Raw genomic sequence first — 27,909 nt, forward strand, 5'->3', positions numbered from 1 at the left:
GACTTCCCTGGTGGCTCAGAGGTTAAAGCGTCTGCCTGTAATGCGGGAGACCTGGGTTCGATCCCTGAGTTGGGAAGATCCCTTCGAGAAGGAAATGGCAACCCACTCCAGTATTCGTGCCTGGAGAATCCCATGGATGGAGGAGCCTGGTGGGCTACAGTCCACAGGGTCACAAAGAGTCAGACATAACAGAGCGGCTTCACTTTCTTTCTTTCCAGAAGGTGGCCTTTACTAATTTGGCTTTCAAGTTGGAAAAAGAGAAGTCGATTCCTTGTGAATTCTGCTTTAAAATTTAACCCTCGGGCAGTTAAAGCCTCTTTATCCAAACCGAGTCACCCCTTTATAATCACTCCAAAACACACTTTCAAAACAAAAGTTAGAAAGCCTGTATGATCCATTCTCAAGAAAGATCTCTTTCTGTTCAAAACCCATCCTGACCTTTTTGTTGAAGAAGAACAAAATAATGTAGTAACAAAAACACAAGTGGCTGCCAAAGGAAGAGGAAAAAAAAAAGAGTTCCTGTAAGGGACTGAAACAATAAATCTCCTCTCTGTTGAACTCCCAAAGGGAGTGTGTGCATTTCCTCCCGTTCTTTATCAGAGCCTCCGAAATAAGTAGGAATGGGCAGTGGCTGTTCACATCCAGCACACCTTTTCCATTTGCTGAGGCCCTGCCAGGCTGGGAGGGTGTTGTCCCTGCCTGACTCTGGAGAGAGGAGCCGCTGTGACCATCCTCGGGCACTATGAAGCTGCTTCAAGGCACCATCTTTTGTCTTCTTCTGTCCAGTATTTCTAGCAATGATCAAATCGCAGGTACCGTTTTCTCTTGTTTTTCTGATGGTGTGGATTAGAAACCACCGGTCAGACGCTCTGAGCCTCAGTTTACCTTCAGGGAGTTTGCCCTGAAATGCAGATGCAGCAGTGCATTTGCTGAGTTGAGTGTGTGTGTGTGGCTGGAGAGTGCACGGAAAAGGCTCCACAGAGAGGATGCTTGTTTTCACTGAAGGAAAACGTTTGCTGCAGCAGCGGCCTTCCAGTGTGTTCCATGGCATCCTAAAGGTGCTGAGTATGTACAGTAGCCTTTTTGGAAAGTCACAATCTGAGGATCATATGCTGGTTAAAAATGGGCTATTTCTCAAAAATGTACTTTTTTCAGATGTAAGTCTAGATGTAAGAAGGTTATCATGTATGGAGAAAGGCTGTGATAATCAGAAATGCTGTGTTGCAGTTGCTGGCCAATTATTTGTCCTAACTGTTTTCTGGCTCTGATAAATTGAGAGGTTGGATAAAACTCCCTGGGGAAGTGAATCTTAATATCTTGAGAGGGGAGGGTGAGAAAGGAGGAGAGTCACTTGATTAAAGTGTATAGCACATATCTACACATGTATGTACAATATTTTGCATAACATTTCAGGGAATTTATAGACATTAAAACCCTACTGATTGACTGCAGAATCTGAAACTTAGATAAAGGATATATATATATGCACCTATATAAGCCCTGACTATATTAATAACCAGTTGCAAGAAAGGATTACATTTGACTTTTAACCCTTCCAGAGAGATTTACTGTAAGTAATTAAATTTAATCAATATTTATTAGGCTCCCACCATGTACTCGGCAGTAAAAGGTATGCAAAAATGAGGAAGACATTGTCCTTGCCCACAGTGGTAAATACACAACTGGGAGAAATAAACATGTAATTCTAACACAAGACAGATTTAATAAGTGCAAAAACCAAAATACAAAATGCTATCATAAAAGAACACAGTTGAGACACATTAATTCTGACTCTGAGGAGCCCTGGAAAAAAAAGAAAAACCTCAATTCTAATTTTATTTTTCCATGCCCTCCTCTAGGGGATCTTCCTAACCCAGGGATCGAACCCAGGTCTCCCACATTGCAGGTGGACTCTTTACCATCTGAGCTACCAGCACAGCCCTTAGTTTTATTTTGCATGTGCTCTTTTCAAAAGTCCACTGATTACAAAATTCCAATTTGCAGTGATTATGTAAGAAAAAATAAACACACTCCTTCTTGAACAATATTTATCTTTAATTTCTCAAAATATGTGTATACATTTAGGACAAATACCCGAACACTATAAAGTCACATACAATTGATTACAGCCCATCTGGGAGCTTCCAGATTTAAGTTGCAATGGGTATTAAGACCAAAAGTTAGCTTAGATGATTTACAAAGTTCTGATTTTTTTCAGAACAAAAATTATTCATGAGGTGGCACAGAAATCAGTGCACTAGCTTATAAGTAACTCTGCAGTTTGCATGGGAGAGATTGATCAGAATCGGTGCTATGAGAAACACTGCTTATAAACACATGTCAGGTCAATGTAAATTCTGAACGTCTGAGTTCAGCTTCTTGCCATCCCAGGTCTGCAAACATCAATAAGTACACTACGTCCCTTGCATTGTTAAACTCTGGATTACATGTATTTTTGAACGCAAATTGGAATAGAATCCATAGAAGCAGGCTGCAAAACCTGATTGTAAGGAAGATGGAAATGTGAAGGATAACTCAGAGATGACCTGGCAGGTTTTTTTTTTTTTTTTTTCTGTTATGGTCATGTTAAGAAAATACCAAGGTCTGTTAGCTCACTGGCAATGATACCAACCTCTCTGTTAGTAGTATCTTCTTTCTAAGGAACTTTTAACCCAAGTGAAATAATTTTTCATTTGAGCAGAGACAACAGTTACATAATGACTATCTGCTTCAGCCTCTGTCAATGAGTCTTTGTTAATTTAAGGCAAATGTCTGTAAAATCTACCCCATTTATCCTAGAAAAAGAAGCACTAGCTCCAGAGAGCATAAACTGACCAGCTGAGTGCGGTCCAGAAGGAATTGGAAGAGATTTTCCCATCCACGTATATGATTTTGCTGCACCTGGTTCTGCCTGTTTTATGTTTTCCTTCCCAGATATGGTACAGGAAATGAAGCATTTCCTAAGCTGATTTATTAAGTTCTTTTCCTAATCCCCTGTACCGGAAACACATTGATTTCAAAGCTTTATATGTTCCCCAAGCTTAGAATACTTAACATATTTCATCAGCAGGGTTGATTATAGGGGTACAGAGGGAGGCATTTCATCTGCCTTAAATTCACAAGTTGTCAAGAAGGTCCATGCTTTTTTTTTTGGCATGGTAATTTATTCCTAAATAATGATCTTTCAGAGAAATTGACTATTTTTCTTTTTCTTTCTAATTTTTTTGTCAGTCTCAGATTTAAATAAATATAGTCTTTTGTACTCTTTGTAAAAATCAAGGAAATCTTTCTGCATGGCAGTGAGTGACTTTTTCTATTACTTCGTTGGTGGTATAATATTTTACAATCTCTAATTTGGAGAGCTGTCTATTGAAATATGTATGGGAGCTTCCTGAAAAGGAACTGTCATTCTTTTTCAAGATTTTCTAAATTGTATTTAAAACTGAACAGACCCCTACAGTGGCTTTTAAGCTCCTCTGGCTTTTAAGTCTAGATCGATGAGTTTTTGACTGTCAGGAATGAGAAAAATTAAATGAAGAAGGAGTCCAAGAAAAAGGAGGCCCTGGAAGTAATTTATTTTTCAAGTGTCATTTGCCTCTTTGAACTTTGCATTAACTTAGGAAAGATTAAAATGTTCAAGGCTTTTGCAAGCAGGGTAAACATCACATTATTGGTATCTAAAGATGAATTCAACTGCTTGTTGAAATTTATTTGTTAGGGGTTGAACATTCTATTTCACAGAGAAAAAACAGATTGAATGCACTATAAGACAGATCCTATGCTAGATGCTGGGGCTTATAGAGATCAATAAGACTCAACTCTTGCCCTAGAAGGGGGGAAGAGAAGGATGAGTCACATAGTTGGCTCATCCTGCAACCCTAACTCTAATCCCAATTTATAAGTTTGATTATATTAGAAGTCTTAAGTAGTAAATAATGTTTATGGAGAATTCACAACTAGCTTAGTTTAGAGTGTAGGAATATCAACAAAGGCTTCACACAAAACTTGAAAAACTGGAGATCCTGGATGGATGAAATTTCTGAGTCAGAACTTTAAAGCACTATGTTCTTGTCTAGAAATATAAGGAGGTGACAGGTTGGACAGAGGTTAAGTGCTGGAAATATAGTCTCAGAATATGTTGAATGCCGAGGTTAGAAACATTGACTCAGATAGTTAACTATTTTAAAGACTCTAAATGTGTTTGAACATGAGAATTATATATTTGGGGCTATCAGTTGAGAAGATTAATCTGTCAGCAGGATAAAGATTAGACTATTATAGTCAGGATAAATAAAAACTAAAGAAAATGGTGCAAATGGTATTAAAATCAATAAAATGAAAAGAAGGGTCAATGAAGAGCTTTAAGGAGGTAGACAGTTTGTGATTTGACATTACTGACTGATTATGAGAGAAAATAACTGAGACGTAAAGAGAAAGTTATTTGAATAACAGAAATAGGGAAATAGATTGGCACCAGGGCTGGGGAAAGATAGGAGGAAATGATTTAGGTGAATTTGATTTTGGGCATGGTGAGTTTGAAATCCTAATAAAATACTCAAATAGAGGTGGCCAAAGATAGATTAAATTTGTCTGGTGGGTAGTTGCCCACCTGTGCCTGGAGGTGATGGTAAGAAATGAGTGTTCTTTACACTTGTTTCCCAAGAGTTTTTAGTCTTGTCCTGCGCAGTGGAAGATTAGCAACATAGAGAAGCAATTTACTTCTCTTCTGAATGCTGATATTTATAACTGACTTGTGGCACTTATTTTCATAGTCATTTGTGTGCATATCTCCTCTACCAGACTACAAGCACCTTGAAAGTAAAGGTCATATTTATTATAACTTGTGTAGTAACAGTTCTAAACATAAGGATATAATAAGCTGAATGAATACCTAAATGCATGACATATTACTTTTTTTTTTTTTCATTTTTAATGTCTTCATCCGATAATCACTTGTTTACGACCTTGTTTTGTGAAAGGGCTTCCCAGTGGCTCAGATGGTAAAGAATCTGCCTGCAATGCAGGAGACCTAGGTTAGATCCCTGGGTAGGGAACATTCCCTTGGAGGAGGGCATAGCAACCCATTCCAGTATTCTTGCCTGGAGAATCCCCAGGGACAGAGGATATTGGTGGGCTACAGTCTATGGGGTCATATAGTCAGACATGACTGAGCAACTAACCACACATCTTATCCTTGTGAAAAGGTTATGGACAAGTATGAATCACAGAACATAACATGAAAACAAGTGGATTATTTTGATTCCTGGCTATGTAAGTGAGCACCAAATATAAGGAAAGGGGCTTCTTATCAAAGTAAGTCATTTCCAGACTGTAGCGGAGGAGATGATAGGGATAGGTAGATGACCTAGTACCAGCTGATAGTAATTTACAGCAAATCTGGAAGGATAAGCTACTCTGACCATAATCATTGGGAGAAAGAATATCTAAATAGAGCTGATTCTGTTGGGTAGGCCAAAAACTTCATTTGGATTTTTCTGTAAGACATTATAAAAAAACCCAAATGAATTTTTGGCCAACTGAATGCTTTGTCTCTTTTTTGGATGTCAAATATTTTATGTAATATTTTCTTAGAGTTATAAATATTCTAGGAGAAACCTTGCTCCTCACGTCTCAAAAATACAAAATGGCTTTTTTTCTTAAAGCAAAGTTCACAAAAGAGAATTTGGAAGAAAATCAAATAAATATCATATATCATTAATTCATATGTTATTTTAGGTAACATTTGAGTTACTTCTCAGATTATCTTACAGATTAAGACCAGATTATCTTACTTATTACTGCTTCTTAGACACTTACCAATAGAACTTACCTGAGATGGGTGACCTATTGTAAAAAGAGTGAACCAATGTGGAAACAAATTCAATGGGAAAAGTATTCAGTTTCCAAGCCATTTATTTTGCATTTTTTCTTTACTCCACTTTTTTTTTTTTTTCCATCAATGATCTCTGTCTAAAAATAGAAGTGGTCATTCTAGAATTTTTATTTTCAAGAGATTCATAACAGTTGTTGTCAGCAAATTGTCTGGCAGTTTTATCTTGCTGATCATAATTATTTATATATTGAGGGAAAAAAAGATAAGCATCTGAAGGTTTCAGAGAGCTTCTAATTTACTGGATAATTGCCCATCCTTTCCTTTTCATTGATGAAGTTGTATTTCAAGCTTCAGGGAAATACTTCAATTTGCGAGTAATTGTCTAATCCAAGTTCTTTATATTCTTTTTGTCTTGGTCATTACTTTCCAACTTCCTCTTCACCTTTGAGAACAATTTGAGATATGCTTTTCTAAACACTGAATGTCAAAGCAGGAATTTACTCTAAGCGACATTCCATTCAATTCCTGTGTAATGAATGTCTCCTTTCCTGTTACCGAATTCCTGTGGGTCACTATAGCTCTATCAGGTTAGGATAATAATGCCTGTGGAGTGTTTAAAGAAATTCTTTTAGTTGACAAATAAGATCTTTTTGCTACTGTTGCACATCAGCAGTAGCATAGGAAACATTAGTGATGTCAGTTACATTTATAGAGGCCGCTATATGATTCCACAATTTCAGCAACCATAAAAAAGTAGTTTTCTAAACATCAATAGAGATTTTGTGTCTTGTGGCATGACATATCAGTAGGGATAATCATAACGAGTCTCTAAATAGAAGCAGCCACCAACATCCTCTCTGGATGTGTTTAGTCTAACCATTGCTATGGCAACCTGTCAGGTGTAGCTTGACAGTATCTTGTCTCACATCAATGAGTATCTCTTGCTTTCCTGTCTGCTGTTGTTCTGATCCTAAGGCATGCTTCACTTACAGAGCCCTGCCTGGCACGGTTGTGTATCTGAGCTAGACGTATAAGAGCCTTTGCACTCTAGCCTTTGCCAAAAAGAAGAATGGGACCAGTGAACGCTTTCCTTTTCTATGGCTGCTCCAGTTTCACCGTTTTAGTTCTCTACTCTTCCTGAGATTACTTTCCTCTACAAACTGTACACAAACCCTTGTTTGGCTCTGCTTTTTGAGGAAGCCAGGATTTATAATTTTTTGATGGGAACATTTTGGTTTGGATGATAATGTATACAAATTATACCAGAATTTCTCTGATACTCTAATTGATATTCACTACCTTTCCTCCTCTTCACTTCAAGGAAAAAAAAATCTAAAAAGCTTTTGTTGAATAAGTTAAACAGTATTCCAAGCAGGTCCTTTTCTAAGGCAATCGTCTGTCTATATAGTCAGTAATGAATTATATTGTAAGGTCGATAGTCAAAATGTCAATGACATTGATTTTTCTCTTAATGTTCTGTTCATCTGAAATGTGGCTACCCACTCCAGTATTCTTGCCTGGAGAATTCCATGGACAGAGGAGCCTGGTGGGCTACAGTCTGTGGGGGTCACAAAGAGTTGGACACGACTGAGTGACTAATACTTTCACTTTCATCTGAAATGTAAAGTGATTTTTATTCTGTTTAGTCAGTCATATTCTGGCCCCAACCTAAATTAGTTGTGTCAAAACCCAGAGAATGGCGATCACACTGGGTCTGGTCTAAGTTAACCCAGATAAATATTGTCACAACATCTACTGACATCTACTGTTTGTGGTGGCTGGCACTTTACATGCCTTCTATCACAACATTTCAAGGCCTGTTTTATCATTTCCATTTTACTGATTATAACACTGAGGCTTGGAGAGAGTTGAAGTTATCATAGAGTGATAGTGCTTAAAATCAGAGAACACTGTTCTTCAAAATTTCCCTTCTAGCTTGCTGTCCTCCAGTGTAGTGCAACTGCAATAAGTTGAGTTTTTCTAACTGAAAAGATTAAGGGTAGAGACTCACTACTTGAGTAATTTAAAAGCACTGCTGCCTCTCATAACACCTTCAGTACTTGTAAATGTTTGCAATGAAAGAATTTCTACTTAGTGATAATTAGCCTCTGAATATCCTGAATTCAATTAATTATTAATGATTGAGTTGAAAGAAATTTTAGGCATTTCCCTACCTACCCACTATTGTGTTGGTTGAAAAAAATGTTCTTTGTTCTAATATAAATATCAGTGAAGCTAATATAGGACTTAAAAGAGAAGGAAAGAAGTGAAAAGGAAATAACTATTAGTAATTAATTACCTAGTGTCACATTTATAATTCTTCTGGAGCCAGACAGTCTGGATTCAAATTCCAGCTCTGCCACTTACTTTCTGTGTGAACTTGGGCAAGTTACTTAACCTTCAACTTTCTCAGCTATAAAACATGGATGAATACAGTCTTACCTCATGGGGACATTAGAAAGATCATGTGAGGTAATATACATAAACACCAAGAATAGTATTCCAGTGTATAGTGACTCTATGTTTCACTGAACTTGAGAACTCAGAATCCTACATTTTATAATATCCCATTCCTTAGATAAACTACTTCATTGCCAAGTTGATTTCAATCTAGGATCAGCAAATATTTAAATATTTACAATGTGGATTCTCACAAAGAGAAAAATCAGCACATAAAAAATTTTCGCAATGGAACTGATGTTGGATTGGAATTTGATTGCCAGTTATGTTCTTAACCACATTATATACAGGCACAATTTGACATATACAAACTGGTGTATTATCTAGTATCCCTTTAAGATTTGTAAGTTATTTAACTCCATGTATAAACTAATCACTCAAATTAATAAGCAAAATTGTATATGTATTTAATGAAAATTCTAACTTTTCCGACTGAGATTGTCAACTTTCTTAAATATGATTTCCTGTCTTAAAGTATTGAGCATTGATTACTCTGAGAGGTGGGATATGTTGGTGGAAGGAACTTTGGTCTTAATGTGAGAATCAACTTTGGATCCAGCTTCTTAGTATGCTGCTGCTGCTGCTGCTAAGTCACTTCAGTCATGTCCGACTCTGTGCGACCCCATAGACGGCAGCCCACTAGGCTCCTCTGTCCCTGGGATTCTCCAGGCAAGAATACTGGAGTGGGTTGCCATTTCCTTCTCCAATGCATGAAAGTGAAAAGTGAAAGTGAAGTCGCTCAGTCGTGTCCGACTCCTAGCGACCCCATGGACTGGAGCCTACCAGGCTCTTCCGTCTATGGGATTTCCCAGGCAAGAGTACTGGAGTGGGGTGCCATTGCCTTCTCCAATGCATGAAAGTGAAAAGTGAAAAAAAGTGGGCCAAAATCCTATGTGCTTGTTATCTTCAGTTTCTATATCTAAAAATGAGAAAAACAATCATTGCTGACAGAATACTGCTGTTAAATGCTAAGTGGAAAACCTATTTTAGATGCTTTGTAGGTCATAAATCACTATTAAAATTTAGTTATTAATATGCAACCTAATATTTAACTCATGAAATCAACAGATGAAGAACACATTTCATAAATTTGAGAATTCTTTCTAACTGGCTGGGCCTTTAACTGCCAACCCATTATAACTGTTTGAATCATATATCTTTAAATATGTTTATGGCTGCTACACATTCAAATTACCATGTGTTGAAATCATACCCGAGTTATAAAAATCACACACACAAAACACAGGAAATCATTTGTATCACACATTGAACTTATTTTTAACTGAAGTGGGAAAAGAAATTATTTTGTGTGTATATGTTTGTGTGTTTGTATATGTGTGGTTCGAACCGTGAAGTCAGACCTCCAGGGAATTTAGAAAGTGTCAGGACATACATACTGAACTCTCAGACACTTACCCTGGGGAGCTGAGGCTACTCCTGCAGTTGTCAGCTCAAGGCTATTGTGACTATCCCTCTATCCCACAATGAGACATCCCCTAATTATCCCTCCTTCCAAAAATCCAGTGGGTTTTTTTTCTTTAATTTTCTTTTAATTAATTTATTTTTTAATAAAGGATAATTGCTTTACAGAATCCTGCTGTTTTCTGTCAAACCTCAACATGAATCAGCCATCAATTCAGTTCAGTTCAGTCGCTCAGTCATGTCTGACTCTTTGTGACCCCAAGAATCACAGCATGCTAGGCCTCCCTGTCCATCACCAGCTCCCGGAGTTCACTCAGACTCACATTCATCGAGTCAGTGATGCCATCCAGCCATCTCATCCTCTGTTGTCCCCTTCTCCTCCATAGGTATACATATATCACCTCCTTTTTGAACCTCCCTCCCATCTTCCTTTCCATTCTACCCCTCTGGTTCATACAGAGCCCCTATTTGAGTTTCTGAGACATACAGCAAATTCCTGTTGGCTATCTATTTTACATATGGTAGTGTAAGTTTCCATGTTACACTTTCCATACATCTCACCCTCTCCTCCCCTCTCCCCATGTCCGTAAGTCTGTTCTCTATGTCAGTTTCTCCATTGTTTCCCTGTAAATAAATTCTTCGGTACTATTTTTCTAAATTCCATATATACGTGTTAGAATACAATATTTATCTTTCTCTTTCTGACTCACTTCACTCTGTATAATAGGTTCCGGGTTCATCTACCTCATCAGAACTGACTCAAATGCATTCCTTTTTATGGCTGAGTAATATTCCATTGTGAATAGGTACCACATTTCTTTATCCATTCATCTGTTGATGGACATCTAGGTTGCTTCCATGTTCTAGCTATTGTAAATAGTTCTTCAGTGAACAATGGGATATGTGTCCTTTTCAGTTTTAGTTTCCTCAGGGTATATGCCTAGAAGTGGGATTGTTGGGTCATATGGTGGTTTTATTCCTAGTTTTTTAAGAGATCTCCATTCTGTCTTCCATAGTGGCTATATCAATTTACATTCCCACCAACAGTGCAAGAGTGTTCTCTTTTCTCCACACCCTCTCCAGTATTTATTATTTGTAGACTTTTTGATGATGGCCATTCTGACTGATATGCGATGATATCTCATTGTAGTTTTGATTTGCATTTCTCTAATAATGAGCACTGTTGAGCATCTTTTCATGTCTTTGTTACCCATCTGTATGTCTTCTTTGGGGAAATGTCTGTTTAGGTCTTTTCCCCACTCTTTGATTGGGTTGTTTGTTTTTCTGGTATTGAGTTGTATGAGCTGCTTGTATATTTTGGAAATTAATCCTTTGTCAGTTGTTTCATTTACTATTATTTTCTTCTATTCTGAGGGTTGTCTTTTCATCTTGCTTATAGTTTTCTTTGCTGTGCAAAAGCTTTTAAGTTTGATCAGGTCCCACTTGTTTACTTTTGTTTTTATTCCCATAACTCAAAAACTATGAGATGAGTCATAGAGAATCATGCTTTGTTTTATGTCCTCCAGTGTTCTGCCTCTGTTTTCCTCTAAGAGTTTTATAGTTTCTGGTGTTACATTTAGGTCTTTAATCCTAAATTATGAGTTTATTTTTGTGTATGGTGTTAGGAAGTGTTCTAATTTCATTCTTTTACATATGGCTGTCCAGTTTTCCCAGCACCATTTTTTGAAGAGGCTGTCTTTGCCCCATTGCATATTCTTGCCACCTTTGTCAAAAATAAGATATCCATAGGTACATGGGTTTATTTCTGGGCTTTCTATCTTGTTCCATTTGTTTATATTTCTGTCTTTGTGCCAGTACTATACTGTCTTGATGACTGTAGCTTTGTAATACAATCTAAAGTCAGGAAGGCTGATTCCTCCAGCTCCATTCTTCTTTCTCAAGACTGCTTTGGCTATTCGGGATCTTTTATGTTTCTATATGAATTGTGAAATTTTTTGTTATAGTTCTGTGAAAAATGCCATTGGTAATTTGATAGGGGTCACATTGAATCTGTAGATTGCATTTGGTAGTATAGTCATTTTCACAATATTTATTCTTCCTATCCAGGAACATGGAATATATATCTCCCTATTTGTTTATGTCATCTTTGATTTCTTTCATTGGGGTCTGATAATTTTCTATGTACAGTTCTTTTGTTTCCTTAGGTAAGTTTCTTCCTGGATATTTAATCCTTTCTGTTGCAATGTTGAATGATATTTATTTCTTAATTTCTCTGATTTTTCATTGTTAGTATGTAGAAATGCAAGTCATTTATTTGTATTGATTTTTGTATCCTGCAATTTTGCTAAATTCACTGATTAGCTCTAGTAATTGTCTGATAGTATCTTTAGGGTTTCCTATGTACTCTATCATGTCATCTGCAAACAGTGAGAGCTTTACTTCTACTTTTCCAACCTGGATTCATTTTATCTCTTTTTCGTCTCTTATTGCTGTAGCTAGGACTTCCAGAGCTATGTTGAATAATAGTGGTGAAAGTGGGCACCATTGACTTGTTCCTGATCTTAGGGGGAATACTTTCAGTTTTTTACCATTGAGAATAATGTTTTCTGTAGCCTTATCATATATGGCCCTTAGTATGTTGAGGTAGGTTCCTTCTATGCTCATTTTTTGAAGAGTTTTAATCATAAATGGGTGCTGAATTTTGTCAACAGCTTTTTCTGCATCTGTTATCATATGGTTTTTATCTTTCAATTTGTTAATATGGTGTATCACATTGTTTTATTTGTGTATATTGAGTAATCCTTGCATCCCTGGAATAAACTCAACTTGATCATGGTGTATGAGCTTTTTAATGTGTTGCTGAATTGTGTTTGCTGAATGTTTGTTGAGGATTTTTACATCTTTGTTCATCATTGATATTGGCATGCAGTTTTATTTTCTGTTTTTTGGTGTCTTTTTCTGGTTTTGGTATCAGAGTAATGGTGGCCTCTTAGAATGAGTTTGGAAGTGTTCATTCCTCTGCAATTTTTAAAAACAGTTTTAGAAGGATAGGCATTAGCTCTTCTCTAAATGTTTGATACAATTCTCCTGTGAAGCCATCTGATCCTGGGCTTTTGTGTTTTGGGAGATTTTTGATCATAGCTTCAATTTCAGTGCTTGTAAATGGGTTGTTCATAATTTCTATTTTTTCCTGGTTTAGTCTTGGGAATTTGAACTTTTCTAAGAATCTGTCCATTTTTTCCAGGTTATCTATTTTATTGCCATGTAGTTGTTCATAATAGTCTCTTATAATCCTTTGTATTTCTGTATTGTCTGTTGTAGCCTCCCCTTTTTCATTTCTAATTTTGTTGATTTGATTCTTCTCTCTTTTTTTCTTGATGAGCCTGGCTAAAGGCTTGTCAATTTTGTTTATCTTCTCAAAGAACCAGCTTTTAGTTTTATTAATCTACTATGCTTCTTTTATTTCTTTTTCATTTATTTCTGCTCAGATCTTTATGAGTTCTTTCCTTCAACTAACTTTTTTTTTTCTTATTTTTCCAGTTGTTTTAGATGTAAAGTTAGGTTGTCTATTCAATATTTTTCTTATTTCTTCAGGTGGGATTGTATTGCTCTTACAACTACCTTTGCTGTATCCCATAGGTTTTGAGTTGTCATGTTTCCATTGTTATTTGTTTCTAGAAATTTTTTAATTCCCTTTTTGATTTCTTCAGTAACCTGTTGATTATTTAGAAATGTGTTATTTAGTCTCCATGTATCTGTTTCTTACAGTTTTTTTTTTTCTTGTAATTGTTATCTAGTCTCATAGCATTGTAGTCAGAGAAGATGCTTGATATAATTTCAATTTTCTTAAATTTACTTTGTGGTTTGATTTGTGACCCAAGATGTGGTCTATCCTGGAGAATGTTCCATGTGCACTTGAGAAGAAGGTGTATTCTTCTGCATTTAGGTGGAATGTCCTGAAGATATCAATGAGATCCATCTCATCTAAGTATCATTTAAGACTTGTGTTTAGTTATTAATTTTCTGTTTTGATGATCTGTCCATTGGTGTGAGTGAGATGTTAAAGTCTCCTACAATTATTATGTTACTGTCAATTTCTCCTTCTATGTCTGTTTCTGTTTGTCTTACGTATTGAGGGTTTCCTATGTTGGTTGCATAAATATTTACAATTGTTATGTCTTCCTCTTGAATTCATTCCTTGATCCTTATGTAGTGTCCTTCCTTATCTCTTGTAATATTCTTTATTTTAAGGTCTATTTTGTCTGATATGAAGATTGCTACTCCAGCTTTCTTTTGCTGTCCATTTGCATGGAATGTATTTTCCATCCTCTCACTTTCGGTATAAATGTATCTTTAGGTCTGAAGTGGGTTTCTTGTAGACAGCATACATATTGGTATTGTTTTTGTATCCATTTAGCCAGTCTGTGTCTTTTGATTGGAGCATTTAATCTGTTTACATCTAAAGTAATCATTGATATATATGTTCCTATTGCCATTTTCTTAATTGTTTGGGGTTGATTTTGTAGATCTTTTCCTTTTGTTGTATTTCTTGACTATGTAAGTCCCTTTAACATTTGTTGTAAAGCTGGTTTGGTGGTACTGAATTCTCTTAACTTTTGCTTGTCTGAAAAGCTTTTTATTTCTCTGGCAATTTTGAATGAGATCCTTGCTGGGTATGGTAATCTTGGTTGTAGATTTTTCCCTTTCAGTACTTTAAATATATCCTGCCATTCCCTTCTGGCCTAAAGAGTTTCTGCTGAAAGATCAGCTGTTAAGCATATGGGGTTTCCCTTGTATGTTACTTGTTGCTTCTCCCTTGCTGCTTTTAATAATATTTCTTTGTGTTTAGTCTTTGTTAGTTTGATTAGTATGTGTCTTGGGGTGTTTCTCCTTGGGTTTATCCTGTATGGGACTCTTTGTGCCTCTTGGACTTGATTGACTATTTCCTTTTCCATGTTGGGGATATTTTCATCTATAATCTCTTCAAAAGTTTTCTTGGACCCTTTCTTCTCTTCTTTTTCCAGGACCCCTATAATTCAAATGTTGACATGTTTGATATACTCCCAGAGGTCTCTTAAGACTATCCTCAGTTCTTTTCATTCTTTTTACTTTATTCTGCTCTTCAGAAGTTATTTCCACCATTTATCTTCCAGGCTCACTGATTTGTTCTTCTGCTTCAGATATTCTTCTATTAATTCCTTCTAGAGTATTTTTAATTTCAGTAATTATGTTGTTTTTCTCTGTATGTTTATTATTTAATTCTTCTCAGTTCAGTTCAGTCACTCAGTCGTGTCTGACTCTTTGCGACCCCATGAATCGCAGCACACCAGGCCTCCCTGTCCATCACCAACTCCTGGAGTTCACTCAGACTCACGTCCATCGAGTCAGTGATGCCACCCAGCCATCTCATCTTCTGTCGTCCCCTTCTCCTCCTGCCCCCAATCCCTCCCAGCATCAGAGTCTTTTCCAATGACTCAACTCTTCGCATGAGGTGGCCAAAGTACTGGAGTTTCAGCTTTAGCATCATTCCTTCCAAAGAAATCCCAGGGCTGATCTCCTTCAGAATGGACTGGTTGGATCTCCTTGCAGTCCAAGGGACTCTCAAGAGTCTTCTCCAACACCACAGTTCAAAAGCATCAATTATTTGGTGCTCAGCTTTCTTCACAGTCCAACTCTCTAGGTGGTAATTCTTCTAGGTGTTTGTTAATTGATTCTTGCATTTCTCCATTTTGCTCTCAAGGTTTTTGATCATCTTTACTATCATTATTCTGAACTATTTTTCAGATAGTCTGCCTATTTCCTCTTAATTTATTTGGAATTCTGTGTTTCTGGTTTGTTCCTTTGTTTGCGTAGTATTTCTCAGTCTTTTCATTATTTGTTTTTTAACTTCTTGTGTTTGAGGTCTCCTTTTCCCAGACTTCAAGGAAAGTTGAATTCTTTCCTTGAAGAAGGTTGAATTCTTTCTTCCTTTTGGTTTCTATCCTCCTAAGGTTAGCACAGTGGTTTGTGTAAGCTTTGCATAGGATGAGATTTGTGTTGAGTTTTTGTTTGTTTGTTTGTTTTTCCTCTGATGGGCAAGGCTGAGTGAGGTTGTAATCCTGTCTGCTGAAGACTGGGTTTGCATTTTTGTTTTTTTTGTTGTTTAGGTGAAGCATCCTGCACAGGATGCTACTGGTGGTTGGATGGTGCCAGGTTTTGTATTCAAGCGGTTTCCTTTGTGGGAGTTCTCACTAATTGATACTTCCTAGGGTTAGGTCTCTGGTAGTCTTGGATCTTGGAATCAGTGCTCCTACTCCAAAGGCTCAGGCTTGATCTCTGATCAGGAATGAAGATTCCATAAGTGGTTTGTTATGGTATTAAGTGAGATGAAAACAAATATCCAAAAATGAGAAACCAAAGATGAACCCCATACAAATGGCAGTTACAAAATCAGGCAAATGATAATTAAAATAATGGAATATACACATATACATATGCACCTATGAGCAAAGTCAAAATAGTCCAACAAAAATAAAGTACTGTAGGTAGACCAGGCAAAGAAATAAAAAATTATATTTACCAGTTAAGAAGAAAACTAACTAAAGCACAAACTGGAAAAGAAAACTAAACAAGATGCCAAGTGGGGAATAAAACAATGAAAACAACCTAACAAATATGTTGAGAGGAAAGAAAAGAAAGAAAGAACAGATATCCAAAGTTAAATAGAGGTAGATAAAGAAGATTTATATATGTTGAAGATTAACTGCAAGGGGAAAACAACAGTAGGAAAAGAAAACAAAGGAATAAATGCAGAAAAAATAATAGTAGGTTTAAAAAATTAAAATTAAAAAAAAAAAAAGAAGAAAGGGAAAACTCCATAGAACTGAAAAATCCAACATAGAGGCAGAGGTTTATAAGAAGTATAAAAATTGTGACTAAGGAAAAAACAAAGCAAGCTCAAAAGCTTAATTGGATTTCTTAGTGCCAATAAAATTGACAACTACAATACAGGGGGGTGGGGAAAGGGGGACAAATCCAAAAGAATCTACAGAATAAGTCAAAAAATAAGAATAATAAATGTTTTTCTTGAGTCAGTGCTGTCAGAGTCCTTTCCCTCGCTGGGAGTCACAGTCCAGCTCACCTCCCTAGGATGCCCTCCAACACTGCGCTGGTCTCTGGACCTGCTGTGGGGGCAGCTCAGATTCTAATCTGGTCCTACTCCTGTGTGTTCTTGCTGCCAATATCCGCAGCTATCAAAACTAGTGTCTTTTCTTTTGTGGGAGTTCTCAATGTCCTTTTATATATTCCATAGACACAGTCTGTCTAGGTGATCATGTGGATTTAGTCTGCAGCTTGTACAGCTGGTAGGAACGTTTGGGGTCTTCTTCCTTAGCCACACTGCCCCTGGTTTTCAATTGTGGTTTTATTTCCACCTCTACATGTGGGTCATCCACTGGAGTTTGCTCCTGAGGCTGCCCTGGAGGACTTGGGTTTGGTCCTGTGAGGGCCAGGTGTGGAGGTGGTGCAGCTGCTTGGGTCTCAGGGGTTCTGGCAGCACCAGGTACTCAGGGGGATTAGAGGCTAGGGCAGCAGGAAATATAGTGCTCTAGAAGAGTATGACGACCAGAATTGGTCAATACACTCCAGTATTCTTGCCTGGAGAACCCCCTCTCTGACAGAGAAGCCTGGCAGGCCACAGTCTACAGGGTCACAAAGAGTTGGACATAACCAAAGCGACCCTGTGCACATATACGCAAGACTTTTTTTTTTTTTTTTTCATGTAGCAGCTCTGCCCCAGTGAGAGTTGAGAGTAAAGATGGCACAGCTGCTTGACTTGTGGGGACCCTGGCAGCGCCAAGTATGCAGGAACACAGACTGACTCTGCCACAGGAGTTATGGCCCTATCAGAGTCTTTTTTTGAGCCTCTTGTAGCTGATGAGTAGAAGGCCTCTTTGGCCAGTCTTTCTCCGTAGCTCTGCCCGTTCAGGCACTTAGAGGGCTGCCTTGCCTGAGGTCCTTCTCTGTTGTTCGGCACATCAGGCACATAGAGGGACCCTCCAGGCTGGGGTCCTATTTTGTAGATCAGTGCTTCAGGCACTTAAAGGGGCACCCTGGGTGGGGTCCTACTCTGTAGTTCAGTGCATCACGTGTTTGATGGGCCAGCCTCTCTGTTGTTCAGCTGATGATGCTGGCGTGTGGGGAGAGAGTCTATGGTGATGGCTCCACCCTTTACATGTGACTTAGCAGTACTGCCTTGCTTTCATGGCTGCCTGGCTTTCCTCCACTGGCATTTCCCACCACAATCTCCTCCCTCACATCCCCTCAATCTGTCTCTCTGCAGTCAACAGCAGCCCTCACCCTGGGATTGCTCCACAATCCAACTCCAGCTCCCAGCTGCTGTGCCTTCCAGGGGACCAGCGTTCCTGTCCAGTGTATGTATGGCTGCAGCAAGGACTGTCTGATTCTCATTCCATTTAGGCTGCCACAGATCAGTTTTTTCACTCTCAGCCTTCAATGTTTCTCCTCTAACTCAGACAGTTGCCCCTTTGTGGGGATCAGACCCCTGCTTCAGTTCCCCCACCCACCAAGGGCAGGTCCAGTCCTACTACCACTCCTGTTTTTCCCCCTAGTTCCTTTATCCTACCGAGTTTTGCATGGTTCTATATACTCTTTTCCACTGGTCAGGTACTCATTTCTGCTCTCAGCTGGTGTTCTGCATGCACTTCTGTGTCTGAAGGTGTATACATCAGGAGATCTATCCATGGAGAGAGATGTACCCCATGTCCACCTATTCCTCCACCATCTTCGTATCTCTGCAAATCCAGGTTTAAAAGTGAGAATCATCTTTTTAAATGAATAGAATCAACTACTTTAAAAGTTTAGTAATAGTAATTGCATTATTGTGATGAAGATAATTAAATTATATGAGTCAATAAGCTTTTCCTTATTTTTCATTTTCTAACAGTCTCATTTGTTGGGTACAAGTTTTATATCAAGGTTTAAAACTCTACAGATTTGCAAAATAGAAGAAAGAAAAATGACAGTGCTATCTATTACTTAAAAACCTGTTCAATTCAGTTCAGTTCAGTCGCTCAGTCGTGTCTGACGTTTTGCAACCCCACGAACTGCAGCACACCAGGCCTCCCTGTCCATCACCAACTCAAACTAATGTGCATAGAGTCAGTGATGCCATCCAGCCATCTCATCCTCTGTCGTCCCTTTCTCCTCCTGCCCCCAATCCCTCCCAGCATCAGGATCTTTTCCAGTGAGTCAACTCTTCACATGAGATGGCCTAAATATTGGAGTTTCAGCTTTAGCATCAGTCCTTCCAATGAACACCCAAAACTGTAAAAACCTGTTAGTAGACTATTACAACCCAACAGAATATAGATCTCTTGGAAGCAAAGACAGCATCTATTGATTATGTTTTTTTTCTGAATATTTGTCTTTGGGCACACGGGTGATGCTTACTAACTCATTCTTGCTTTAATTTGAAAACCTATATTTGTTAAAAAATCAGCAGAGTTTAAAATAGCAAGGCATTCCTGGATTTGTTTTCAGTAACTGAAGGACAGTATTTTTTTTATCCAAGGCCTGTGTTTGGGAGAAGCTGTGTGTGTCATTTTGGGATACTCTCTTGATTGGCTCAACTTGTTTGATTTGCTTTATGAAGCTGACCTGCTGTCTTTTTGTTGTATAAATAGCAGAAAGCGCCTGCCTTTAGTTTATATTGACTGTCCAAATCACAAAAGAATGGAGTAATTATCTGAATGCAAGTATTGAATCATTCCTTTGTCTTGCTCAAAAGAAAAAATTGATATCCTATTATTCTGGGCACCGTTCATCAGGTACTCCTGAATCATTTAGGTCAGACTTATCCTCACCCCCATTATAAAATTATAGAAATTCAAGACACACTAGTTACAGATTTCACCTTTCCATTTCTGAAGGCATCGTTCAGAATGCTGAATAAATAACTTTGTCCTAACTAATCCATTTTAAAAGTAAAGTCATCCAATAATTCAGTTATTCCTAGGTTTTAAAATTATCACTGATCAATAAATAATCAAAAGCTCTGGGGGCACTTGACATGGGACTAACAGCTTTTTACTTTGTCAAGTAAAGACACAGAAATCCTACAATGTATATACTATTTGTGAGTGTATTTCATAAGGAAAGGCTTGTTGTTGTTCCACCCCTCAGTCATGCCTGACTCTTTGGAACCCCATGGACTGAAGCATGCAAGGTTTCCCTATCCTTCACTGTCTCCCAGAATTTACTCAGATTCATGCCCATTGAATTGGTGATACTACCTAGCCATCTCATCCTCTGTTGCCCTCTTCTTCTTTTGCCTTCAATTTTTAGAAAAGAAGCTTTCTTCATTAGAAAAGACCCTGATACTGGGAAAGATTGAAAGCAAAAGAAAGCCTACTTTATATATAGGTCTATATACTTGGAATTTAACACTGTTCTTATCCTTTCTTCTCATTGAACTCTGGCTGGTGTCACAGGCCAACTCTGTGCAGTCGTGAGGGGTGTACTGTCCTCTGAACCAAGACTCATTGGTTTTAGTCACCAGTGACCATGGATTCACTGCGTGACTGAGCCAAGCAATCTTTTAACCTCTCAACACTTTCATTTCTCCATCTATAGAATGATGCAGTTTGACTAAATGGTACTGAAGTTCTCTTTCAGATCTCCAATTGCATGATCTTACTATAACATGCAGTTTCTGTGTATTTAGCCTCAAGTTATCTTGCTTCATTTTCATTCTGTTATTGCCAGATATGTTCATTCTGGAGCAAGATATCCAATTCTGTTCCTTAATGTTTACCTCCTTTGGGAATTTTCAGCTAGGACTATTAGAACAGATCTGCTTTGCATGGAGAAGAGCCAATTCTCTGCCATGAGCAATATTTCTCAGAGTGCACAACATAAAAGACATTATCCCCACCACGTTTTTCTACATGGCATTATTTGTACTTGGTTTGGATGAGGGAGGGATAGGGAAAAAAAAGGACTGAGAGAAAGAGAGAGGGAAACTCACATCAACAAAAGATTGAGAGTAAAAAGAAGGTTAAAAGAAATTGAGAAAGCGATTGAGACTGGGAGGGAGAGCCTTTTTGAAAGAGAGCCTCTTCTCCTTGGAATGGAAAAAAGGTCAAGAATGACATGAATGAGACCAAACTTCAAAAGGGAGGAGTTATATGCATACGTGAAAACATCTACTTCTGCTTTATTGACTACACCAAAGCCTTTAAGTGTGTTAATCACAACAAACTGTGGGAAATTATTAAAGAGATGGGAATACCAGACCACCTTACCTGCCTCCTGAGGAACCTGTATGTATGTCAAAAAGCAACAGTTAGAATTGGACATGGAAAAATGGACTGGTTCCAAACTCGGAAAGGAGTACCTCAAGACTATATTGTCACCATGTTTGTTTAACTTATATGCAGAGTACACCATGAAAAATGCTGAGCTGAATGAAACACAAGCTGGAATCAAGATTTCTGGGAGAAATATCAATAACCTCAGATATGCAGATGACACCACCATTATGGCAGAAAGTGAAGAGGAACTAAAAAGCCTCTTGAGGAAAGTGAAAGAGGAGAGTGAAAGCTGGCTTAAAACTCAACATTCAAAAAACTGAGATCATGGCATCCGGTCCCATCACTTCACGCCAAAGAGATGGGGAAACAATAGAAACAGTGACAGACTTCATTTTCTTGGGCTCCAAAATCACTGCAGATGGTGGCTGCAGCCATGAAATTAAAAGGTGCCTGCTCCTTGGAAGGAAAGTTATGACCAACCTAGACAGCATATTAAAAAGCAGAGACATTACTTTGCAGACAAAAAAAAACTTAGTTTAAAAAAAAAATGAGAAGGGGAGGGAGATTGATGGACAGATGGAGAGACATTCTAAACACTCTTAATGATTTGGGAAGAACTTCTCCCATAGGCCCTCTATCGACTCTTAAGACCTGAGCCTTTGTTCTTTCTTATCATTAAATCTCTGGCCAGGTCCTCATTCATCCATCCATTGCTTCTTTTAAATGCTGAAATTTTTCAAAACCTATCAAATATTTCATTTAATCTTTACCATTACCCAGGGGATTGGACAAAGCTAGTATTATTGTGCTCATTATCAGAGGAGAAAAGCCTAAGGACATGCATTTTGTGACTCAAACCTCAATGTTTATTACTCATAAGAATCACCCAAAGTATCTATTAAAATATTTTTTTCCTAATGCTCACTCCCAGTGATATCCAGTCCACCCCCTTTGAGTAACACCCAGAAAAATATGTTTCCAGTAATTAACTGCAGATAATTGTGGCACACTCATACATTGACACGCACTCCGGGAAATCCTGGAGTAGACTCAAATTGTGACTAGTCATCTGAACTCTTTTCACTGTCGCTTACCAGCAGGATAACCAAAAGTGTTTATCTTTCAGAAAAGTGCTAGGCTGTAGTACCTTCAGGGAAAATTTTGGTTTTAATTCAGTGTAATCTACTTTTTTTTTTTTTTTGCTCATACTACTTTAGGATAACAGGAAATTTGACTTGGCCAAGACAAATATTAGTGGAAACATTGAGATCTCCCTAGTCACATAGACTCAAATTTCAGCTTTTTTAGATCATCTCTTTATAAGGAGATACTCTTCACTCTCAATTCATTGTAAGATCTTATTGCTTTCAATGCTACTATTCATTTCCCTTCTTTTTCATTGACACCAAAAGACCATGAGCTTCTGCTGAATAGGCTGCTCAAGAAAATTAGCCTCCTTGACTAATGGTTTGATTACAGAAACAGATAGAGTAATCCTATCGAAGTTTCAAGTGGGGTCAGGATGTGTTTGATAATCCATAGAGCCAGAGGAGTTTGAGAAAGTAGGGAGGATGAAATGACTAGCATTGGAGCATGAAGAAAAATGGAGAAGCTGTGAGGCTACAAATCCGGCCTAATTTTACAGGAAAAATTCTAGCATTAGAAAACGACTAACTGAAATCTGTAAACTGGTCATTATCATGCTCTTACTTTATAAATCAGGATAGGAAGAAGTCAACAGCCTCTGCTCCAGAGTTTCACAAGCTAGAAACATCTAATATCTAACAAGCAGACGTGTTGTTTGGCCACAATGTTTTATGGCTGCACGCATGTGTGCTAAATTGCTTCAGTCATGTCCAAATCTTTGTCACATTATGGACTGTAGCCCGCCAGGCTCCTCTGTTCACAGAATTCTCAGGCAAGAATACTGGAGTGGGTTGCCATTCCCTCCTTCAGGGGATCTTCCGAACCCAGGGATCGAACCCACTTCTCTTATGTCTGTGCATTGGCAGGAGTGTTCTCTACCACTAGCACCACTTGGGAAGTCCATTTTATGACTACAGGATACTGTTTAAAAATCAACAAGTTTTACAAAACAACAAAGAAATAAAGAGAAAGTCTTATTTTCAGCTCTTTTGGTAACTCTGGATCTCGTATTTCCTCACAGCAGCATTCGGGTAAACTGGAGTCACAAGTGCCTCCTTTAAGTTGGAAGATGGTCTCATTCTTACATACCTACATGCTCTTACACCCTGAGCCTCTCATTTACTGCTCTGCCAAACTCCTGTGGGCACCAGGTTAATCCCTTCACTTGTTTCCTGAACCTGTAGGATTTCATCTAAGTGCTGGGTGTGCAAAGTTATCACTGTGTGTATGGCTGTTCAATGGATTTTTTCTGGGACAATTTTCTACAACTAACTAGACTTGCCAATTCAGCCTCAGAATTTTAAAGACATTCAGGTCATCATTTTTAAAATTTTCAGTAAGGAATAATGCTTTTATTACTATATGCTGTAAATAGTTAACCTAATGCTGATTGCTATTCATGTTTCATAGTGTTCAGAAAGCATAAAACTTAGAAAATAATTTAAAGAATTTAGAAACCACAAATCATAGAATGTGATTAAAATGCTACTTTATTTTATTTCCCATCCCATCTTTACAATTTATTTGATGAACATAAAATTCCTGCCCTTGATAAAAATATTGAAGGCCCATGATTTTTTGCAAGTATACAGCTGACATCAAAACCTGCTAGGAATATTATAGGAGAGGAATACTGTACCAGTTTCATTATTTTAAAAAAGATTTTAAAATCCAGTAAAATATTTAAAATCCAGTAAAAAAATATTTAAAAGTAAAAAAATCCTTAACTGGCCCCAAGTTGGGATTATATTAACAATATGAAATTGGTTTAGCACTAGGACATCAAACAACATAATTTACCACAATGATAGAGTGTGTAAAAAAATATATGATCATCTGAACACGTGCAGGAAAAGCACTTTTAAGAATTCAATATTCATTCTTTATTAAAAAAAAAAAACACATTTAGGAAACAAGACTATAGGGGATTTTCTCAATCTGATACGGTAGCTTCAAAAACTACAACAATTACCATGCGCGATGGAGAAATGTTAGCTTTCCCTTTGAGAATGAGAATGAAACAATCTTGTCCAGCAATGCTACTTTTATGAATGTTGTACTAAATATGCTAGCTAGTGCAGTAAAATAAGAAAAATAAAAATCAATAATTAGAAAAATAAAGGCAGCTATTAAGTGTGTGTATATATATATATACACACACACATATATATTTGAATTACTTTGCTGTACTCTTGAAACTAATTGAATTGAACTGAAAGTCACTCAGTTGTGTCTGAGTCTTTGCAACTCCTTGGATTCTTCAGGCCAGAATACTGGAGTGGGTAGCCTTTCCCTTCTCTAGGGGATCTTCCCAACCCAGGGATAGAACCCAGGTCTTCCGCATTGCAGGCAGATTCTTTACCAGCTGAGCCACAAGGGAAGCCCATTGAAACTAATACAACATTGTAAATCAATTATAATTTAAATAAATAAACAAAAGAAAGACTATCCTTTGTAAGTCATTCTTTCAAGTAAAAATGGTGATCTGTAGAAAAAACATAAAGTTCAGTTTGTAACTCAAATTGCATAAGTGCTTTTCCTCGAGACACCATTTTACTTGGTATTCTGCTGAAGAGTTTTATGAGTACTTCTCATTTTTGTCACAAACAATGATAAAAAAAAAAAAGATGTGTATTTAAATAATAATTAATAACTTTTACTGTAAGAGATTCTTAAGTGGGAAAAAAAAAAGAGAAAACCTTAAGAAATATTAAGAAAAAAGCTATGGAGAGAAATGTCAGCAAGCTTTTGAAGCATTTTGTGACAAGCACAACCTTGTTTTAGCAAATAAATCTCTGTTGCCATTAATCATACACTATTTGTGGGTTCTCCATTCCCCTGAAACTCTAGAACACATCCCTTTATGAATAGGGAAGACACTGGATACTTGAAGTTCTACTTTTAGCTGTTATTGCTTTCCTCTCGGTCTCATTCTGTTACACTCTTAATGCAGGTGTCATTCACCTTTACCTATTTAGGGTCAGAGCCTTCCAAGTAAGACTTGCCTTTGCTCAGGTTTGTCCTCTTGAATTGAAGTAGCTTTTTGTAAAATGTTTTTACCTGGAATTATTAGGTTGGCCAAAAAACTCATTTGGGTTTTTCCCATGATATCGTACAGAAAACCCTGAAGGAATTTTTGGTCAACCGACTATTTAGTAGTCAGAGGCATTCATCATATTTAATTTAATATGAGTTGATTTGTAAATATACCCCACTAGACTGAAGGCTGACTTGACCCGCATATCAGTGCACCTCAAGATCTCTGGTCTCCCCTGGTCCTCTTTGTGAGGCTAGAACTGCGCTTCTGAAATCTAGATTGAAGCTTGCTGTATATGCTTCTCGGTGATTCAGACAGGCTGTCATGAAAGGAAACAATGTTTAATCCTCTTTAGGACTTGCTGCTGCTGCTAAGTCGCTTCAGTCGTGTCCAACTCTGTGCGACCCCATAGACGGCAGCCCACCAGGCTCCCCGGTCCCTGGGATTCTCCAGGCAAGAACACTGGAGTGGGTTGCCATTTCCTTCTCCAATGCATAAAAGTGAAAAGTGAAAGTGAAGTCGCTTAGTCGTGTCTGACTCTTAGCGACCCCGTGGACTGCAGCCTACCAGGCTCCTTCGTCCATGGGATTTTCCAGGCAAGAGTACTGGAGTGGGGTGCCATTGCCTTCTCCACTTTAGGACTTAATTTCACTCAAATTCAACTTTCTCTTGTATCCTTCTAATTCAGTGTAAGAGAAGTACTTTTAAAAATTTAACCATTTTTAAAAACTAATAAAACATTTAATAAAAGTATTTATGAGTAAAGCCATGTGCTTTGTTTTCTATAAAATCATTTCAGCATGGTACCACATCTGACTATATAACTTAACAACAATAATGCCATATTTGCTTATTAATTAAGATTTTACAAAGTACTTTTTATATACGTTTATCTCTATAAAACCCTAAAAGGCAGGCAAAATGATAGATGTTGTTTTCAATTTATAAACAGAATTTTAAATACTTAAGAGTTTTGTTGTTGTTTGTTGTTGTTTAGTCACTAAGTCTTGTCTGACTCTTTGAGACCCCGTGGACTGTAGCCCACCAGGCTCCTCTGTGCATGGGATTTCCCAGGCAAGAATACTGGAGTGGGTTGCCATTTCCTTCTCCATGGGATCTTCCTGACCCAGGGATCAAATCCATGTCTCCTGCATTGTAAGCAGATTCTTTACCACTGCATCACTGGGGAAGCCCCTAGTCATCTTTGGACTTGAAAGTAATCCAGCAAATTTTGAGCAGTTTGGTAGCCAGCCTCCATGATGGCCTCCAATAATCCTTCCCTTTTGTATTCAAGTACTTGGATGACCCATTCTCACACTTACTTAAAATTGAATTGTGTGACTCTTGGAAATCAGTGGAAATGTCATGTAATTTCCAGGACAAGGAAGTAAAAGACATATGACTTCTGCCAAGGTCTCTCAGATTGCTCTCTCAGGGAGAAGCCAACCATCTTGTTGTGTTGTGGGAACAGCCAGGCAGAAATTCCCAGTGGAGAAAACCTGACCTTCCACTGACAGCCAGCACCAAGTCGTCAGCAAGGGGAGTGAGCCACCATGTAAATGGATCTTCCAGATCCATCAAGCCTCGAGCTGATGGCAGAAACTGTGAAGACAGTAAATAATTGTGGTTTAAGAGCTGTGCTTAGGAATAATTTGTTGCACAGCAATGAATAGCTAATTCAAGTGTTATCCAATAAAATTTGTAATAAATTCAAGCTTTTGATATAAATTTAATTGATATTTACATGAACAGAATGAACACCCTGTATCAAGTGAATTTTTCCCAATTAGCAAGGTAAATTCTTTTCTCTTAAGCTACATTCACAGTAAATGTTTGATTAATATTGGCTGAATTTATTTATATGATTCATTATTTACTTGCTTCATAAAGCCAGAAACATGTTTAGGATTATATGCCTTGACATATATCTCTTATATGCCTTAATGAATTAAATTCGTTAAGTCAGAGCTTTAAATTTACCATTGAATAAATGATACAGATAAAATGATGCTTTATGACCATTTTACAATACTATATTACTACTAGCAAAAATAATAGTATTAAATTTTATAAATATATAGTTTTTTTCTATTCTTCCAACATAGATAAAAAGTTATGCATTATAATTATGGAAGTTATCATGTTTTTTCATGGCAGATATATTTTACTAATTACTTTGGTTTATAGTTATCATTGTGTTTCCTGAGGTACTTATATGAAAATCATTTGTTAATGAACTGCATTTTACTAACTGAGTATTAGTAAAAGAATTACTGATTTTTTTTTCATCTAGTGAAACAAAAAAGTGAAATTTTAAGGTGAAATTCTTTTAACTTTCATTTGCATATTGGGAAATTAAGTTAAAGAGACAAATGATATTAAAGAAATAAATTTGAAAAAGATTAAGTTAGTTTCAGATATTGTTTCCTCAGATTAAACAGTGTATCATTCCAACTCCTTTTTCTTCTCCTCCCGGAATTCAGTTTACCTCTCTACTCACATTAGTTTCTGTTCTTTGATAATTTTGCTCCTACTTGTTTAGACTGCAGAGATGGAAACTGAATTCATGTTGTAATAAGAATCTAACCACTCTTAAGCAAAATAACGATAGTTACTACTTAGTTGTATATTATGATCTCACCATACAGTTTTATCTGCAAGTATAATTTTAAGATAAAATATCATACGAATTATTCACTTCTTGCTTGGGATTTCCTTTGCCTTTACACCTTTTCTTG

General features: G+C 37.4%; 1 protein-coding gene across 4 annotated transcripts in view; it reads left to right on the forward strand.

Annotated features, from left to right (window-relative positions):
• The first annotated feature begins 570 nt into the window (after positions 1-570).
• The window catches only part of EMCN (endomucin), a 127,742-nt gene continuing 100,403 nt past the window's right edge, over positions 571-27,909 (forward strand). For 2 of the 4 annotated variants that reach the window (XM_061419561.1, XM_061419563.1), the window contains exon 1: positions 578-812. In XM_061419561.1, coding sequence (XP_061275545.1) covers positions 743-812 — 70 coding nt within the window. In that variant the 5' untranslated portion in view covers positions 578-742. Of the gene's footprint in view, positions 813-27,909 lie in introns of all 4 variants that reach the window. The other 2 variants (XM_061419560.1, XM_061419562.1) reach the window with 2 other exon arrangements.

This window comes from Bos javanicus, chromosome 6 (genome assembly GCF_032452875.1).
Source record: "Bos javanicus breed banteng chromosome 6, ARS-OSU_banteng_1.0, whole genome shotgun sequence".
NCBI classification, from domain to species: domain Eukaryota; kingdom Metazoa; phylum Chordata; class Mammalia; order Artiodactyla; family Bovidae; genus Bos; species Bos javanicus.